At 42.9% G+C, this 20,484-nt stretch overlaps 1 protein-coding gene across 3 annotated transcripts in view; it reads left to right on the top strand.

Moving 5' to 3' along the window:
- Positions 1 to 20,484, top strand: part of LOC129763192 (uncharacterized) — a 101,105-nt gene that overhangs the window by 53,052 nt on the left and 27,569 nt on the right. For all 3 annotated transcript variants that reach the window (XR_008740826.1, XM_055762022.1, XM_055762023.1), the window contains one exon: positions 9,391 to 9,678. Coding sequence is in view for 2 of the 3 variants with exons in the window: in XM_055762022.1 (XP_055617997.1) it covers positions 9,391 to 9,678 (288 nt within the window). In the remaining variant the exon portion in view is untranslated. The remainder of the gene's footprint in view (positions 1 to 9,390; positions 9,679 to 20,484) is intronic.

Raw genomic sequence — 20,484 nt, 5'->3', positions numbered from 1 at the left:
CCACCGCCCACGCGTTGAAGTCGCCTCCAATGACGATCGGTGTTCTACCGATTAGTTCCTCGGTCATTGCGTCTAGCATCTGGTGGAATTGCTCAGTTGTCCATCTCGGGGGTGCGTAGCAACTACACATGAAGATTCCATTAATTTTGGCGATTACGAAACCTTCATGTGAACCTCCAACCACTTCCTGGATAGGATATCTGCCCATCACCTGTATTGCAGCAATCCCTAAGCTATCCGTCGCCCAGCTGCCATTATCACGGGGTACTCGGTACGGCTCCGCTATGATTGCAACATCGCATTTTGTCTCTGTTGTCGACTGCCACAACAGTTGCTGAGCTGTGTTGCAATGGTTCAGATTGATCTGAATTATCTCCGTTACTGCGATTCTGCTAACGCCTTCTTATACGAGGGACACTTGAAGCTTCCTGTCGCATGGTCGCTGCCGTTCTCTGGTTTGCAGAGCAAGCATTTCGGTTGCTTCGTGCAGTCTCTCGCAACATGCCCTTTCTCACCGCATCTCCTGCACAGTTCAGACCTGTCGGGGCCTGTGCAGCTTCTTGCCTGATGTCCAAAGCCCATGCACTGGAAGCATCTCTCCATCCGCTTGGCCACCCGGGGCACCATCTTCAGCGAGCAAACCGACCAGCCAACTTTTATTTTGGTCGTTTCTACCATCTTATTGGCTGCGACTGTTGAGAGCCGTATCGACGCCGTCTGCGTGCCACCATACGCCTTCCTCATACGGATCGTCATTGGTGTATTGTCCAGCTTACACTGTTCTATTAACTCGCGCCTTAACTCCTCGTCTGTCGTGATTTCGTCGAGATTTCTGCATTCGACCACTGATTCCTGGGATAGAGCCCTCACCTTCGCCTCCTCACCGAGCGACTTCGCAACCAGTTCCTTGAAGGCTGAACTTTTGACCGCCGGATCCCTCTTGAGCTCGAAGAGCATCTCTCCTTTCTGGGTGCGCCTGGTTTTCACCACATTCTCTCCCAGTTCTTTCAACTCCGGATCGTCTCTCACTTTCCGCAGGAGTGATGCGTAAGTCACTCCTTCCTTCACCTCGACGATCAGAGCATCTCCCTTACTTCGCTCTCGTCTGGGCCTGGTTTTTTTTGTCTCCTGCACACCTTTCTTCTTTTCTTCTTTCTTCTTCCGTTTCTCCGTCTGTTTTTCGACAGTTCGCCATCCACTGCCTTCACCTTCCTTTTTGTTTTCCAGGTTGTCATTTTTAACCTTCTTCAGGTCTTCTTCATCCCCTGGGGTATCCCTCTGCCTTTTGTCCGATCGTGGGTTTCGTGGCGTCTTAGGCGTCTCCTGTATCTCGACGGACATCTTCTCCCTTGCTTCAGCGAGTGCTTTTTCAACAACCTCTGCTCGCGTGATCATCTCCTTCTGTTCGCGGTCAGCAGCCGTAACGGCGGATTTGATGCTTGTGACTAAATGTTTGATCTTAGTATGGACATTGTTTTTGTCCTTAATGAACTCGTAGAGCTCGTTCACTTTTTTCTTGACCTCCATCAAGCTTGACCTCCCGACCTGCAGCCCTTCTAAAGAAGTGGTGGTGTTGGCTTTATGCGTTAGCACTTGTATCAGGCTAGTCTCTCCTTGTTGTGGATGCTGTTGGTGTCCTATAGGATTCGCTATGGCTGTCTGGTTGCGAATTGGTGATCTCTGGAGCTTACCGCTCCTTGCGAACACGCTCGCCTCTCCCGTTGGTGTGTCTTCATTACCGTCGTTTCGTCTGTTGAATTGTTCGATGATATTCATGTCTGTTGGGTCCCAACTTCGGGCCGCTATCTCCGCTCGTTGTACATAGTCGCTATCAGTGATCCCATGGTTGTCTATGCAAGCAGTGAGGCCATGCAGGGGTTGACACGGTCCTTCATAGGGACCGTGTTCAGAGCCAGATCAGCGCAAGTCAGGAATGTGACATCTGACGCCTAGTACCTAGTGCCTGAGCCTAGACGAGCATCGAACGTACCCGAAGACTTGCCAAGTTATTACCGGGACGGGGGCAATCGCACTATTAGCCTACACGCCGTTTCAGGAAGGTGTCACCCTTCCTTACTCAGGGAACAGGATAGCACGACTGTCAGCCTTTAGCGTCGTGTTGAAATCGTTTCCGTATCGTGTCCGTTTTCTATGTCGTAACCAGTATGTCGTAATCAGGATCTTACTGGCGTCAATCCTGATGTGCTTGGCACTCCTATCGTGGCTCCTGTACACGGTATTTCCCCCGTGCAATCTCCAATAGGCTTTACCGCGCCCTTACTCGCGTTGTCACCCGATTAGTCGCCTCATACGACAGGGACAGGGACCAAGACCCGAAGTGCTATTCTAGGCCGGCAACTCCACGGCTAATTGGATCGTCTGCTGTGTATCAAACGACTCTATGTCTACAGAAGGGGACTGGGGTAGTTGCATCACTCTGGATGACGATGCTAGTGGTTCCCATGATACTGATAAGGGTGGCGTTGCTAAGGGGTGGTCAGACCATTGCTGCTCACTATTCGATTCCACGTGTAGTGGGTCTTGTGTCATTTCGGATGACGATGGCGATGCTAAGGGGTGGTCAGACCAATGCTGCTCGCTCTTCGATTCTTCGTACAGTGGGTCTTGTGTCATTTCGGATGGCGATGACGGTGCTAATGGGTGGTCAGACCACTGCTGCTCGCTCTTCGATTCTTCATCCGGATTTATATCTATAACCGGAGAAGGGGATAGCGATGAGGACGAGGACGAGGACGAGGACGATGATGATGAGGACGATGATGACGATGAGGACGACGATGCCACTGAGTTCACACAACAAGGACACTTCTTAGGGTGATGAATACGCTTCGATCTTCGCATTGGGTTGGTTTTGCTTTTCATGTGGTTCCCACGAGTCGCTAGGGAAAATATATGGTCGACTGTGGACTACCCTGCCATACCACAGCAAGGGCAACATTACTGTGAGGTTTGCCCCGGTACCCCACAGGGTCCGTTCGCGGCTTCATATTTGTATCGCCCCTTCCACCATTCAGCTATCGGCACGGATCGTATACACACCTTAAGCTTTGGGGCCCGAGTGCCCCCTTCTCTGTCTGCATACGACCTAAGGTCCCACCGAGGTTGGTTACTCGATCTTTCCGAAGGTTGCTCGTATCCCAGTCGGTACCACGGGGAGGTAGAGATAGGAGTTGCTGAATCATAGGCTACCATCATAAATGGATCATCATAATGAGTTATATGTTCGCTGTATTCAGCCATTTACCGACCACTGTTTAATATATACATGTGGCCCCGAAAGCAGTGCATAAGTATTGATCCATCCTTTCCAAAACTTTTGCAACACACCAATACTTTATTAACCCTAGATTTAAGGAAACATGTTGATATATACTAATAAAAGTATAGCTAAGAGTTCGGCTCCTTTAAACCTATGTAACTGAGCCTGTAAAAATAAATGACTTAAATAAAAAAAAAATCATGGAACAGCGGCGGAAAATCTTCGTCCTCGATCATGTTTTCTACAGGATATATCTCGTTCGCGGTTGGAATTGTCTGTAAGAAAATAAGATTTCATTAGCGCTGCTACGCACTCTAACACGATTTTACTCACCTTGCTTGGAAAACGAACTTTCCCTCCCGATTCCGCTCTACCTCCATTTGCGTGCATGGCCCGATAGCCTCTCGGAACCCTCAAGCCAGTCGGAACCCGGGATGTAACGTTCGTTCGGTTCATCTTGGTGCTGAGTGAAATTTCTTCTTGCTTTCTATAGTCATGAATAGAACAACAGTGATGAATGAGAAATTAGAAATTTATAAAATTAAATATTGGGCCCTATTATGTAATACTAGTTGAACAGATTTTTGCTCGTTAGCACTATTTTGTTGCTATAGATACAGTCGGGAGAAAGCTGTGGGCATTATTTTTCGAGCTGTTTGGTTTGTTGCATCCTAATGTTTTCCTTTGAGAAACATTTCTGCAGCGTTTCAAAATATGCAGTTCGCCGACGTTTGAGAAAGAACTCGATTTATTAAGATTCTATCCATTTACAGAATACAAAAATTGACTCAGTGTGATAATTATAGGGATCGAACCGACCGTTTGATTCACTTTACACAATAGTGATAAATATTTCCGACAGATAGTTATTATACAGTAATCATTCGGTAACTGCACCAGAAAGGAAGCCCAGTTATCGAAATCCGTTGTCTAACTGGACCGACATGCAAAACTTGAAATAAAATCGGGGGGAACTTCAATGAATTGTTTGATTCGCGATGATCGTGAAATTGTATAAACAAAAGGTTTCCACTGGATGTTTTGTATTGAGTGCGACAATAGATATGGTATATACAAGGAGCATTCAGAAACAATTCTCAGTGATTTTTTTTGAAGAGGCTACACTGGTTACACTTGAAATGACCTCGGGAGCGTGTAGAGCGTGGTTTTTTGTTTCCAGAACAACTGTCAGTATTTTCCCTACACTCATTTATGGCGGATGAGCATGAGTGTTTTGAAATTGTGTTGGTTTTCGCTTTCAAAGTTTTTGCTATGTGTGACGCGACGTTTAAAAATGAACAACGTTGTGCGATAAAATGTTGCTATCGCTTGGGCAAGTCCGCGCCAGACACGGTCGATATGATGAAGGGGGCTTATGGTGAACTTTGAATGAGCCAAAGAATAATTTTTCAATGGTACTGAAGTTTTAAAAATGGTCGAGAATCGGGTGAACTGATTCCTCAAGGAGGAAGACCCAGGACCTCCTGTACTGAGGTCAATATCAACACGATATGGACTATTGTGCAAGAATATAGGTCTATTAGTGTAGAACGAATAGCGGAAATCATGAATATATCCGTTAGATCGACACACAACATTTTGGCGAACGAATTGAAGCTGAGACATGTGTGCGCTAAATGGTACCGCATCTCCTCACTACCGTATAAACGGAGAGACGTGTCAACGCTTGCAAATTATGGAAAAAAATGCTGAAAGCGGGTCCAATTTTTTTAGATAGAGTCATCACTGTTGACGATACTTGGGATCCCAAATCGAAAAGCGAAACATCCGTATGGGAACACGTTGATTCTCCGCGTACTCAGAAAGTTCGTCAATCAATGTCAGCCGGAAGGTAATGCTTTTTTTTATTGCCGTGGCGTGATATATCAACACGTGGTCCCTCAGAAGGTCACTGTAAATTCGCAATATCATTTGAAGGTGTTGAAAACCCTTCGATCACACATTTCGAAGAAGCGCCCCGAGACTGCGAACACCTGGACACCGATAACGCGACGCCGCATACCGCTCGAATTGTAACCGAATACCTGGAGAAAAATTACATTCAAGTTATGCCACACCCTCCTTTCTCCTCAGATTCGGCTCCATGTGATTTTTCGTTGTTTCCTGGGCTGAAAAAACACCTTAGAGGCCGTCGATTCACCGAGAATATATCAGTATTAGAAGCATCGGAGGCGATTTTCAAGAAGCTCGGAGAAAACTTCTTTTATCAGACTTTCCAAAAGTGGAAAACTCGCTGGGAATCGTGTATTTTATCGGAAGGGAAGTACTTTGAAAGCCTGTAATTGAATTTTTTGAATAAATGAATTTTTCGATGTTTGGCTATTTTACTGACAGTCTTTAAATTGAATATGATGTCAATTCTTTACGGAATTCTACTTTTAAAATAAGCCAAAGCCCAGTTAACGTTCTCCCAGCTAAAAAGCAGTTTAGTTAAACCAGGTTCAATTATTAAATAATTAATGTACTTCTATATTAGCCAGGAATATAATAATCATCTTGGGTGTATTTTTATGGAATAGAAAGGCTTGCAGGAGGTTTAAAACATTGTTTTATTGTCTGGTACTATATTCATTTTCTAATGACTTTTTTAAAACAATCAACGTTGGTATACCGCAGGCTAAAATTTGAACAATTAGCCACCGGTAATGCGCAAAAGTTTGGCCACCCCTGCTCTGGACAACGATCAGCCAACACTCGGTATTGAGGCCGCTCGGTGGAAGCATTCTGAGCAATGAAATATGTGTTTGTTGTTTCTCTGTTCTGATCAATGTTGGATGGTTGGATCGAGTTAGAGGTATACATTTCCCGCTCTGTGGTTTCAATTTTTAGCAGCAGTTAACAAGGAAGTTTAAAAAGAAAACCCTTTCCGCAAAAGCTTTCAGCGGACGGAAAAGAATTCCAGTGGGTTAAAGCATCGTACCTGTATGCTGGACCTAACATACTACCAGTATCGGGCTAGACGGTAAAACTTCGTGAACCCGTTTAAGCACTACGAGATCTGTTCAAAAAGTATCGCGACTTTCGAATTTACGCGGGTTACGTATATTCGATTCTAGATTTTTTTGTGGCATTATGTTGGTATTCATGTTTCTTACTTATGCTGACAAGTACGGCTATTTTGAATGTTCAGTTAATTTTTGACCACTGCTTTTCTTACACGTGTTTTGGTTCATCTTCGATTTTTTCCCATTGCAAAAATGGATCAAAGAATCAAAGATTGTTACGGTTGAAAACAACCGGAACAAAATAGAGCCATTGATTCAATAATAAGAATTGAATGACAGTTTAAATCGCGCAACCTAAAATAAATCCCACTCATACTTACCCAATCCACTTTGATACCTACCTGAAAGGCAATGCATGCTGTCAAAACAAAACGGAAACAATTGTGAAACTACTAACACAATATGTACAATGAGACCTTGCGTGAGTGCGTGAGTAGAAAATCCGCCAAAATCTTTCTCTCTCTATTCTTCGTACTTACCTGGTTTCCATCTGTTCCTGTTCGGCCGCATCAAAATACTATCCTTTAAACCTGAAAAGAAATAAATATAGATATATAAAGATACTTACCTTTCTCTTCTTATTGAATAACGAATCCTCATGATATAGTGGTTCTACTTTATTCCGTAATCTTCCGTTGAAAAGTGAGTCCACTGCGCGTTATCGGTGAAGAGCCGACCCTGAGGCCATAATAATCTCTGAGCTAGCCGATACTTACAAGATCAAAGAAATTTTGTGTTAAAAAGACGGGTGGGTAATGTCGGGGACATAACCGGAGTGACGTAGGACTATACAAAGGGGACAGCTTTTGTTAAATATATATTTAAAATATATTGTTTTATTTTCTTCTCCTACGTGAATACCTACCTATCTACCTGAAAAATGGATTAGTTTACTGTTTACTCTTTATGAATATGTTGATGGTTCTGAAAAGAACCTTTGGTGTTGTGTTTTTGTTATCACTCGATATTCCCATCTTGTTCGGCCTTCCTGTTTAGCGATTGCGATGACAGTGGTACAGTGTCGACTTTCAATGTGGGGTCATAATTTGGACCCCGAACTCTATGTTTACAAAAATGGCCAACTAAATATGTCGCATTACAGGTCCGTCCAATTAGCTAAATGTCGAGATAAGTGTAAATTACTGTACTTTCAATCTAGAAGCAATTTAAGAATTGGTGAAAATCAATAAGCTCAGAACAACTGCCAAATTCACATACTCATCATATCCTGGCAAACAAATTATGAAAAAATCAATTTGTGTTTTAGAAAGCATTGAACTGTATTTCCTAAACTCTTTTTTGGAAGGTTTAATGGCCCTGTTTTATGGAATGGTTCCAATTTAGAAAACTTAGTACTCGTGGTTTTGAAAAAACCTGCTGCCGTTTTGCAATTGCGTTTGCCATTCGCCACTCGCTGCAACTGCCTGTTGTTGTCTTGATGTCCACCGAACTGAATGTGTTCTGTTCTGAATGCGATTTTTCTCATCGTCGCGAGCAGCTTTACCAGCTAACTCGATCACTTCGGCGGCCGAAACTATATAACGCCGGCTAGGTGGACTGGTACTAACGCGCTCGGCCTAGCTACCCTTGCGGGGAACTCCAGATCAACACGGTTCGAGCGGGATTTTGCCTTTCCCTTCACTTTTCCTCCTTTACCATGTCCAGACATGGCTGCTTGGGTTGGTTTGTTGATGTGTTGTGATGCGAACCGATGTGGTGTACGGTTTGAATGAGAATGATCGTTACTAGAGATGTGCCATCCGCTCATGAGCTGTTGTTTGCAGGCGGTGCAAAAATCTCATAAGATTTTTTTTTTTTGAAGAAAACTTTCTATTGTAATGTAAAGCCTCAGTAAAAATGTCGGAAATGTTGTACTCGCCGAGTCTGTTGTAAATAATAGTCTGGAATACGTGTTTCAAGTAATTAATAATATGGTGTGAAAAATTTCATTTGAATTTTAACATTTTCAAACTGGCTTCGTGGCTATCGAGTTTGGGACCCAAATTGAAAGTCGGCACTGACAACTGAGCTGAAGAGCTGTTCATAAAGAACAGCTCATTTAGATGAGCTGATATGATCAGAGCTGTTCATCATGATGAGCTGATTTGCACACCTCTAATCGTTACGGCAGCGGAGCGGGGATTTTTAAGCTGACTGGCTGGCTCAAGAATTACGCATGTGTGAGACTGCGACCAATGTTTCGTTCATTTTTTTCTTTTTCCTTTCCAATCGTGTTTCATTCTATTTCGCTGCTGCTCTGGTTGCCCGTTTTGGTCGGTACGATTTGAGGAGCACAAAATGGACAAATCAAAAATGGGCACACAGTGCATTTTGACAATGCTTGATAATTCACAATTATTCAATTATTTATCTCAAGAAAAATGAAATGTTATTCGTTATGATAGATGCGTAGATATATTTCCTATCAATTGATGCAAAAACCTTTGAGATCTATTGAGAAATGCTCGAGTTATAAGCGTTCCAAATCTTGCATTTTTTCCTACTTGTTCAGTGCCTAGATTTCCCCCTATATCTTCCGGTTAGACGTAGTCCTACGTCAAAACAAAATTAAGTACGCGAACACATTCCGAATGTTAATGTGACATCTGGTGATCCTACCTTGGAGCGAAACAACGTTTAATGGAGTTCGAAAAAATGTTCTCGGAAGGTCGAAAAGATGTAAACGACACTCTATTCCATTCCATTAAGCATTTCTATAGCCACAGCCGATTTTCCTTCAGCAATATGAAGGGATTTCGCTAAAGATAGGCAATAGCCAAAAATCGAAGATGAACCAAAACACGTGTAAAAAAGCAGTTGTCAAAAATTAACTGAACATTCAAAATAGCCGTGAGAGACATAAGTACCAACATAATGACACAAAAAAAATCTAGAATCGAATATACGTAACCTGCGTAAATTCGAAAGACACGATAATTTTTGAACAGACCACGTATACGCACTTTACTACTAGCTACTAGCATTTTATTGGGTTGTATTAAAATATCAGTTTTTTTTCACTGTATTTTATTCCAGAAAACAAAAATTGTTATAACTTCTATCAATACCATGTTTTACTTGTAGGTTTTCATAATCGCACAGATGCAACAAATAACACCACTGCCGCTCCGAAAAATATTGTTCAAATAAATACATTCGATACCAGAGCAAGCAAGAACAAACGACGAAAAGGAAAGTTATCGCTAATATGTCCACAAGAGAGACAAGCCCCTTTTCAACTTTTCACAACAACATGTAGGCGTAATCGAGAGTGCACGAAAACAAACAGCAGGATGAAGTGTTGTAACTTATTCGGAAGTAAAAGATGCGTAGAAGGAGTTAGAAAACCGATTCCAGAACCACCCCATGGTCGTAAGTATACAGATATATAAAAAGATCTGTGAAATATCACAGATTTTTTTTCATAATGTATAGCACCCTGAGCTCGCAACACTTTTTAATGTGCGCCATTTTAACAGTTGTCATTTTTTTTGTGTTGAATTGTATTTTCCGTTTCATCACGAATAGACTGATAGTGCCTTAAAATTGTATAGTTTTTTTACGCCTTCAACACACTCCACGTGGATTATGTTAAAGGCGGGATACAAATAGATATAATCAACAAACACGAGAAACCTAAAGGGTGTGTCACATCAAATTGCATCACGGAAAAAAGACGGGTGGGTAATGTCGGGGACATAACCGGAGTGACGTAGGACTATACAAAGGGGACAGCTTTTGTTAAATATATATTTTAAATATATTGTTTTATTTTCTTCTCCTACCTACCTATCTACCTGAAAAATGGATTAGTTTACTGTTTACTCTTTATGAATATGTTGATGCTTCTGAAAAGAACCTTTGGTGTTGTGTTTTTGTTATCGCTCGATATTCCCATCTTGTTCGGTTAAACCTTCCTGTTTAGCTATTGCGTTTGCCACTCGCCACAGCTTTCACAGTTGGGAAATTTCTTCCCATCCTGTTTGTGACATATTGTTCAGTAAATTACATTTAATGCGACGTGCCGGAGAAACACTTTGCCAGTCACTGAAACTAATTGTTGCCTTGATGAGCGCCGAACCGAAGCTGCTCTGTTCTTGATGCGGGTTTTCTGATTGTCGTGAGCAGCTTTGCAAGCCAACTTGAGTACTCCGACGGCCGAAACTCTATAATCGCTGTTAGGTATACTGGTGCTCCGGCACCAATCCGTTCGGCCTAGTTACCCTTGCGGAGCAATCAGTGAATGCGACCAACAGGGAACTGGAGACTTGCACGGTTCGAGTGAGACTTTGCCTTTCCCTTAACTTGTCCTCCTTTGTTACGTCCACGATGCCGATGCCGTACAACCACACGGGTTTACGGTTTGAAAGAAAATAAGATATTTTTTTGGGGTCCGCGTGTTTTATACTCTAGCGGTACACACTCACAGGATAGAGACAAATCGGCAGACTCAGCCAGAGGGGCGAGTCCAACGAGACGAACGAATGAGCGTTAAAAGGGAGCGATGGAGAAAAAATACATCAAGGTGCTACTGACATTCAACCGATTCGGACGTGTTTTTAGCGCCCTTGTGAAAGAGTACGGAAGAATAGGAGTTTTCTCGCACAACTAATCAAATGCTTAAAGCAGCCTTTCTGAAGGCTTGATTAGTCCTAAATACAAATTGATTTTCAGCATCGCAACCCGAGGATAGCAGAAGAGGATATCAGCAAACGTTCACTGCGGTGGCGGTGCTCACCGGTTCGCCGGAAAAAGCGCGCGCTTTTTCGGCATCACGCCCCTTTCTGGATCGGCGGAAGCCGTTCGAAAGGCATAAGCTGTGTGATAGTGACTAGTTTTTGGTAGTGATAATTATTAATAATATTTTAAAATATATCCGCATACTGACGGTGAAGTGAAGAAAAATTCTAAAACGAAAATTTTATAGTGAATCGCTCGCATTCTTTCGAGCACATGGGTGGTTCTTATAAGTGCTTTCAAAAACATAGTGCGAATTTCTTGGTACATATCCGCAAGTGATTAGCCCAATATTCAATTATTCATAAAGTGCTCTGCAAAAGAAAAATCTTTTCTCCGGCTATACCTAAGGTATAGCCGACAATCAACATGGCTTCCAGTAGCTCAGGGCCTCCGAGAGGCCGGGCTACAAACTTCTATGAAGGTAAGCCAACCGAAGCCACCGCTCCACTTTGGGCAGACCCATCGAATGGCAACCTGCAGATACTGCTCTTGAGGGCTACAGGAGACAAGGCTCTCCCATCCAACCCCTTCGTAGTCAGCAAGACTATAACGTCGGCAATCAAAAACTTCAAAAACTTCAACAGTGCCAAACCACAGAGAGACGAAAAAAGAACCTTCAATATATACTTACCACCAGGGACAAGGAATCAGTAGGTAAGCTTCTCCAAATTAACAAACTTATTGACAACACACCTGTATTATTTTCCACCCCACCCTAAACCAACGCAAATGCGTGGTTACATGCAGAGACGTGATTAATATCACCGAAACCGAATTGCTGAAAGAGCTTTCCGATCAGAAAGTGATCGATGTCAAGCGATTCACCAGAAAGGAAGGAGAAGAAATTATCCCCACAGCTACACTAATCATAACGCTTCGTGGAACCGTTGTTCCCGAATTCATTTATTTCGGTTTCATTCGCGCTGGGACTCGGAATTACTATCCGAATCCAATGCAGTGCTTCAAATGTTTCAACTTCGGACACACCAGCAAAAGATGCAAGCGTGAGAATCCGCTTTGCAGAAATTGCAGCAAAGAGCACCCCAAAGATTTTGATTTTAAATTGTGTAATACACCAGCACTATGCATTAATTGCCAAGGGAACCACTCCTCTTCCAGCAGGAAGTGCCCCGTATGGCTAAAAGAAAATGAAATCACAAAAATAAGAATCGATCGTGGTATCTCTTACAAAGAAGCAAAAATCATTTCCAACACCCAAAATGGTCCAACTTATTCGAGCGTCTTGCAAGACAGGCTCAACATTCGGGAACCAGTAGCTGGCTGCAAGTGCAAATGCAGCTGTGCCTCGGCCGTTTCGGCCGCTTCTAGTCGCGAAAGCACCCCCTCAATCATAGACACAACCATGACAGAATCGTCTACCGAAAGTTCAACAACCGAATCCGATAGTGAATCGGTAATTTCTACGGATACCTCTGAAGGCCCGAAAAAAAACAAAAGAAAAATTTCGAAAGGTTCATCCTCAGATTCAGATCTAAAATCCGAAGATGAAACCCAAACTAACAAAGACAAGAAAAGAACTAAGAATGAACAGAGACAGACACCATCAACAAATAACAATACAAGCCCAACAAAAAACAACAACAACACACACACAACAAACACTCCAAAAATTTCTACACCAAACAAGAACGACACCAACACCCCGAAGAAAGCTTCTCTTCCCAAGGGTAAAAGATCATCGAACTAATCCTCTTTCGATAGTTCAAGCATACACACAATTAAGACTTAGCTATTAGAGTTAAAAACACCAACACATTCACTCCAATACAGAAATTCGGGATACAATGGAATATCAGAAGCATCCGACAAAATATTTTAGAACTAAAAATTCTTATTTCGAGCTCTAATCCCACAGTCATAGCCCTTCAAGAAACTATGACACCAAACAATTTCAACAAACACTTCATCCCAAAGTACATCACATACTTCAAAGAGGGTCCCAACCCCTCAAAACACGGAGTTGCAATCGCAATCAAGGATGGCACTCCACATGATCTTCTTGCAATTACCACCGACCTTCAGGCAGTGGTAGTACGCATTAAACACCCCTTTCCAATCACCGTCGTCAGCATCTACATCACTAATAATTCTAATCCGGCCACTCTACGAGGCCAACTGGACCATCTGTTCTCCCAACTTCCAGCCCCAATCATACTTATGGGTGATTTCAACGCCCACTCATACGCCTGGGGAGGCGCATACCTCGATCAAAAAGGATCTATAATCGAAGATTTTATCTCCGACCATTCCCTACTCCTTCTAAACAACGGCCAACACACCAGAATTCATCATACTGGTACTACTTCGGCCATCGATCTTACTATGGTATCACACAAACTCTCTTCAAAACTTTCTTGGAACATTCACGATGATACCTGCGGCAGCGATCATTTTCCAATTCTCATCTCCTTCGGCCAATCTTCTCCAGAGTTTCCAACAAGGCCAAGATGGAAATTTGAATATGCTGACTGGGCTGGCTATCAATTTGATATTGAAAACCGCCTTTCCGCTAAACAAGACTGGACAGCCGAGGAATTCTCCAAAGTTGTCCTTGAGGTTGCAATGTTGCACATCCCTAGAACCAGTGGCATCCCTGGCAGGAAATGCGTCCCATGGTGGTCGCCTGAGGTGAAGGCAGCGATCAAAGGTCGACGTAAGGCCTTGCGCAAACTAAGAGGCCCATCCGGATAACCCCCATAAGCCCACTCTGCTCACAGAGTTCCAAAGGGCTCGCAACGAAGCTCGAACTGCCATTAATTCAGCCAAACATAATCGTTGGGCTAAATTCGTGAGCGAAATTAACCCTAACACGTCGACAAAGGAGTTATGGAGTAAGATTGGTAGGCCTCATGGCAAGAAAAGAAGCAAAGAGTATAATCTTCTTATTAACGGTCAATACACCAATGACCGGAAAATCATCGCCGAGGCGTTCGGAGATTTCTTTGCATCTGCCTCCTCCAATCAAAATTACGACCAAACCTTTCAAACCCACAAAACGGAATGCGAAAAAATTCCTATCGATTTTCATACCGATGTGGAATTTGACTTCAACAAAAACCTCTCCCTCAAAGAGCTCGATTGGGTACTGAACAAAGTCAAACAAGGATCCACCAGCTACCCGATGCTAAAGAAACTACCCCATCTCGGGAAAAAAGCACTTCTGAAGCTCCTCAACAAAGTCTGGGACATTGGAACCCTCCCCAGTTGCTGGAAAGAGGGTTTAATGATCTGTATCCCGAAACCAGACATGAACAATCATCTTCTCGACAATTTCCGCCCCATCACTCTTCTAAGTTGTGTTGGGAAAGTCATGGAAAAAATAATAAATCGACGCTTAACGACCATTCTCGAGTCAAATAAGCTGATTGATTCCAGACAATTCGCATTCCGCCCGGGAAAAGGTACAGAAGATTGCCTCGTAGCAATCTAAAAAATCCTAGACGACGCAACTGAAAAATTACAGAACATAGATATCGTTTCACTTGACCTATCCAAGACCTTCGATCGGGCATGGAGATACCCAGTGCTGAAAAGCCTTTTCAACTGGGGGATTCGTGGGAGGTTAGGCCTCTTCATAAAAAAGTTTCCTTGAAAACCGGTCTTTCAAAACCATCATCAACAACCATAGGCCTTCTTTAAAAATCCCTGAAAACGGTTTCCCCCAAGGCTCAGCACTTTCACCTACCCTTTTCAACATTGCTATGCAATCCATCTTCGAACTAATTCCCGACCACATTAAAATTGTAGTCTATGCAGATGACATCACTCTTATCTCTACGAGCTGCTTCGGCTTAAATCAGAGAAAGAGGCTTCAAAAACCCTTAGACTCCATCAAAAACTGGGCTCTAAAAACAGGTTTAAAAATTTCCCCGGAGAAATCCAAGCACATGTACATTGGAAAACATCTCAGTAGGAGAACCTATCTTCAACTTAACAAAATCCCGATCCCCACAACGAGGACATTGAAAATACTAGGAGTTACTTTTGATAAGAAACTCAACTTCTTACCACATTCCCAAAAGACAAAAATAGCCACCAGAATGAAGCCTTCTAAACAACGGCCAACACACCAGAATTCATCATACTGGTACTACTTCGGCCATCGATCTTACTATGGTATCACACAAACTCTCTTCAAAACTTTCTTGGAACATTCACGATGATACCTGCGGCAGCGATCATTTTCCAATTCTCATCTCCTTCGGCCAATCTTCTCCAGAGTTTCCAACAAGGCCAAGATGGAAATTTGAATATGCTGACTGGGCTGGCTATCAATTTGATATTGAAAACCGCCTTTCCGCTAAACAAGACTGGACAGCCGAGGAATTCTCCAAAGTTGTCCTTGAGGTTGCAATGTTGCACATCCCTAGAACCAGTGGCATCCCTGGCAGGAAATGCGTCCCATGGTGGTCGCCTGAGGTGAAGGCAGCGATCAAAGGTCGACGTAAGGCCTTGCGCAAACTAAGAAAGGCCCATCCGGATAACCCCCATAAGCCCACTCTGCTCACAGAGTTCCAAAGGGCTCGCAACGAAGCTCGAACTGCCATTAATTCAGCCAAACATAATAGTTGGGCTAAATTCGTGAGCGAAATTAACCCTAACACGTCGACAAAAGAGTTATGGAGTAAGATTGGTAGGCTTCATGGCAAGAAAAGAAGCAAAGAGTATAATCTTCTTATTAACGGTCAATACACCAATGACCGGAAAATCATCGCCGAGGCGTTCGGAGATTTCTTTGCATCTGCCTCCTCCAATCAAAATTACGACCAAACCTTTCAAACCCACAAAACGGAATGCGAAAAAATTCCTATCGATTTTCATACCGATGTGGAATTTGACTTCAACAAAAACCTCTCCCTCAAAGAGCTCGATTGGGTACTGAACAAAGTCAAACAAGGATCCACCGGACCCGATGACATCAGCTACCCGATGCTAAAGAAACTACCCCATCTCGGGAAAAAAGCACTTCTGAAGCTCCTCAACAAAGTCTGGGACATTGGAACCCTCCCCAGTTGCTGGAAAGAGGGTTTAATGATCTGTATCCCGAAACCAGACATGAACAATCATCTTCTCGACAATTTCCGCCCCATCACTCTTCTAAGTTGTGTTGGGAAAGTCATGGAAAAAATAATAAATCGACGCTTAACGACCTTTCTCGAGTCAAATAAGCTGATTGATTCCAGACAATTCGCATTCCGCCCGGGAAAAGGTACAGAAGATTGCCTCGTAGCAATCGAAAAAATCCTAGACGACGCAACTGAAAAATTACAGAACATAGATATCGTTTCACTTGACCTATCCAAGGCCTTCGATCGGGCATGGAGATACCCAGTGCTGAAAAGCCTTTTCAACTGGGGGATTCGTGGGAGGTTAGGCCTCTTCATAAAAAGTTTCCTTGAAAACCGGTCTTTCAAAACCATCATCAACAACCATAGGTCTTCTTTAAAAATCCCTGAAAACGGTTTCCCCCAAGGCTCAGCACTTTCACCTACCCTTTTCAACATTGCTATGCAATCCATCTTCGAACTAATTCCCGACCACATTAAAATTGTAGTCTATGCAGATGACATCACTCTTATCTCTACGAGCTGCTTCGGCTTAAATCAGAGAAAGAGGCTTCAAAAACCCTTAGACTCCATCAAAAACTGGGCTCTAAAAACAGGTTTAAAAATTTCCCCGGAGAAATCCAAGCACATGTACATTGGAAAACATCTCAGTAGGAGAACCTATCTTCAACTTAACAAAATCCCGATCCCCACAACGAGGACATTGAAAATACTAGGAGTTACTTTTGATAAGAAACTCAACTTCTTACCACATTCCCAAAAGACAAAAATAGCCACCAGAATGAAGCTGAACATCATCAAGGCTATTGCAGGCAACCTAGCCTCTGGTCACAGAAAAACACTGCTGAATATTGTAAACGTTTGGTTGGTCCCAAAAATCCTATACGGAATAGGCACCTTCAGCCGCGGAGGGGACGGTGTGTTAAACACCATTCAACCAGTTTACAATAAAGCAGTCAGGATTGCAATCGGAGCTTTTCCCACTAGCCCCACTCTTGCCGTAATGGCTGAAAGTGGTCAACTTCCCCTCAAACACCTGGCGACAAAAGCCATCACAAATAAAGCCATCCGTCACTTGTCACTTCCCGACAGTGACCACAATGTCCCACTAATACGCAGGGCCAAAACATTATTCAACAACCTCACAAACAAAGACCTCCCCAATATTTGTGAACGGCCATCTGCTACGGGAAGAAATTGGAACGTCAAACCGCCGAACATTAACCTTGATCTTCTTAAGGCTGTCCGAGCGGGAGACCCTTCTCCAAAAATCAAAGCTTGCTTCAATAACCTCATTGCATCCAATTTTCAAATTAATCACCAGGTACATACAGATGGTTCAGTCAATGCCGATGGAGTTGGATGTGGAATTTTTGAGAGTAGATACATAGGTAGCTTTTCTCTTCCACCGCAATGCTCCATCTTCAGTGCGGAAGCTTTCGCTCTTTTAATAGCTACCCAAGAATGCACCCATGATTTCCTTCCTACCACAATATTTTCCGACTCAGCTAGCTGTCTCCATGACCTTCTAAGTGGAAACAGCAAACACCCATGGATAATACAAACAGAAGAGGCTGCTTCAGATAAAAACATCTCCTTCTGCTGGGTTCCTGGTCACTCAGGAATCCGCGGAAACACAGCCGCCGACATACTGGCCGGCAAGGGCAGCAAAATGGAACCCCCAGACATGCCCTGTCCTCCATCTGACATTGTCCGCTGGGTAAAACAGCAAGTCCGCGAAAGTTGGGACATAGACTGGATAAACAGCCGTCCCACTCATCTTCATAAAATCAAAAATTCCACTCTCCCTTGGGAGGAACGTCTCAATAGTAGGGAAAGGCGAGTCCTTACCCGTCTTCGAATTGGGCACACTAACTTCACCCACTCACACTTGTTCTACAGAGCCGAAAAACCCCAATGTGCTTGCAACGTAGCACCCGTTTCCGTTAGCCATCTTCAATTAGAATGCCAACATACCAAAGATGCTCGAGCCCGACACAATATAGGTCAGAGTCTCCGAGATATCCTCAGTAGAGACGAGACCCAAGAAACCAATCTTATTGCGTTTCTGAAAGAAACCGACTTCTTTGGTAAAATCTAAATCGAAACATTAAATACTTTTGAAATTGTTCATTTATTACAGTTCGCCACTTCACGGTCATGTATGCGTGTTCATGTGTGTATATACATGTATGTACCTACATACATATATATACATGCATCTATTAATACATATTCTCACATATATATTCCATTTATTACATTACTTAACTGATTTCCTAACTTTACAGACACACTCACCAAGGAGGATAAATTCATTAAATAAACCTCTCCATTTTTCAGCTCTACTATATACCATTAAATTCAAAACCACTATATTTTATTCAAACTGTATTTCATTTCATTTCACAACCACCCCACACCCTACTCCTCCCCTCTTTCCTTCCCATACCACTCCCACCCCCTTCCACTCCTCTAATCCCACCCAAATCCTTTCCACTCCTTTCCTTCCCATCCTCCTGAGAAGAGCCTTTTTGTTTTTTTGTTTTTGGAACACGCCTTTCGCTGGGTCACTTGTGCTTCGTTACTGCTTTGGTCCTCGGATCAGTAAATATTTACTTTTCTTTACAGCATATATTAAATATCTTATGAAGCATAGGATCCCTTCCTACCTTCTTCTTTAACCGAGAGTCGAGCGGACAGATCTGATGAGTGATTTTTTTGGTTTCCCTTTCGCCAGTCCCCTCTGGGCTGGTTTTATTGTGGCTCTTCACTGGGCTAGAGGCGAATGAACTGCAAAGTTTAAAGCCTCTTAAAAACAAAGAAAGAAAGAAAGAAAAATACATTCATTACGATTTGTTCGCTCGTGGGATTCACATGCAGGCTAAAAAGGGTCCTTTTCAGGATCACAAAATTATCTTCAATCTAAAGAGTTTATTGTTTTGTTGTCACTCGATATCCCCATCTTGTTCGGCTAAACCTTCCTGTTTAGCGATTCACAGTTGGAAAATTTCTTCCCATCCAGCTTTGTGACATGTTGTACAGTAAATTACATTCAATGCGACGTGCCGAAGCGCCACTCAGTGTCGCATTGGAGGCTATTTTAACCTGTAATTGAACATTTGCGATGACAGTGGTACAGTGTCGACTTTTAATGTGGGGTCATAATTTGGATCTCTATGTTTACAAAAATGTCCAACTAAATAAGTCGCATTACATGTCCGTCCAATTAGCTAAATGTCGAACTAATTGTAGATTACTGTACTTTCAATCTGGAAACAATTTAAGAATTTTTTTTTTTTTTATTAATCCGTTTATTTTTATAGGCTCAGTTACATAAGTTTAATGGAGCCAAACTCTTAACTATATTTCCACTAGCATATATCAACATGTTGTTTCCTTAATTCTATGGTTAATGAAATAGGAAACCGATTACTCGCGGTCGACTCGAGTTTAGAAGGGTGACACATTTTCATTAGGAAAAGGATGGGATGTAAGGAGATGTGTGTTTACACTCGCACTCACATTCACATTCACATTCTCATTCACACTGACACTTCACACTCAATTCTTAAAACTATCCTTACATCTAATATGTATTTACAATTTAACTTATTCTAATGTTAGTAGGAAGGGAACCGATAGCTCGCGAAGGACGAAAAGGAGGGGAAAAGGATGTATAAACAATCACACTCGAAGATCGATAGCTTTAAGGAAAACATATATTTGGGACATGTAATCAAGGTCTAACCGAGCCAACACATCTCTCACCGGCACATTGGACTGCTTTCCTCCAGCCCGAAGGGAGTTTTCTAAATTCGATCTGGCGACAAGATACAACTCGCACGACCAAACAACGTGTTCGATATCGTGGTAACCATGGCCACAACCGCAGAGATTGCTGTCGGCAAGATTAAAACGAAAAAGCAGCGCGTCTAACGAACAGTGATTGGACATGAGTCGGGAGAAGGTGCGAATAAAGTCCCGACTCAATTCCAGACTTTTGAACCACGGATTGAGGCTAACCTTAGGGATAATTGAGTGGAGCCACCGGCCCAATTCATCTTCGTTCCATTTGCGTTGCCAGTTAACGATGGTATTTTTACGAACTAAAGAATAAAATTCATTGAAGGCGATTTGACGCTGATAAATTTCGCCTTCAATTGCACCTACCTTTGCTAATGAGTCAGCCCTCTCATTACCCGGAATTGAGCAATGTGAAGGGACCCAGACAAAGGTAATGACATAACAGCGTCTGGATAAAGCACTCAAAATTTCTCGTATTCTCTCAAGGAAGTACGGCGAGTGCTTTTCCGGCCTCACTGAACGGATAGCTTCGACAGAGCTAAGA

Source organism: Toxorhynchites rutilus, chromosome 1 (genome assembly GCF_029784135.1).
Source record: "Toxorhynchites rutilus septentrionalis strain SRP chromosome 1, ASM2978413v1, whole genome shotgun sequence".
NCBI lineage: Eukaryota > Metazoa > Arthropoda > Insecta > Diptera > Culicidae > Toxorhynchites > Toxorhynchites rutilus.
Note: the sequence above shows the minus strand (reverse complement) of the source record. Positions and strands in the feature narration are given on the sequence as shown.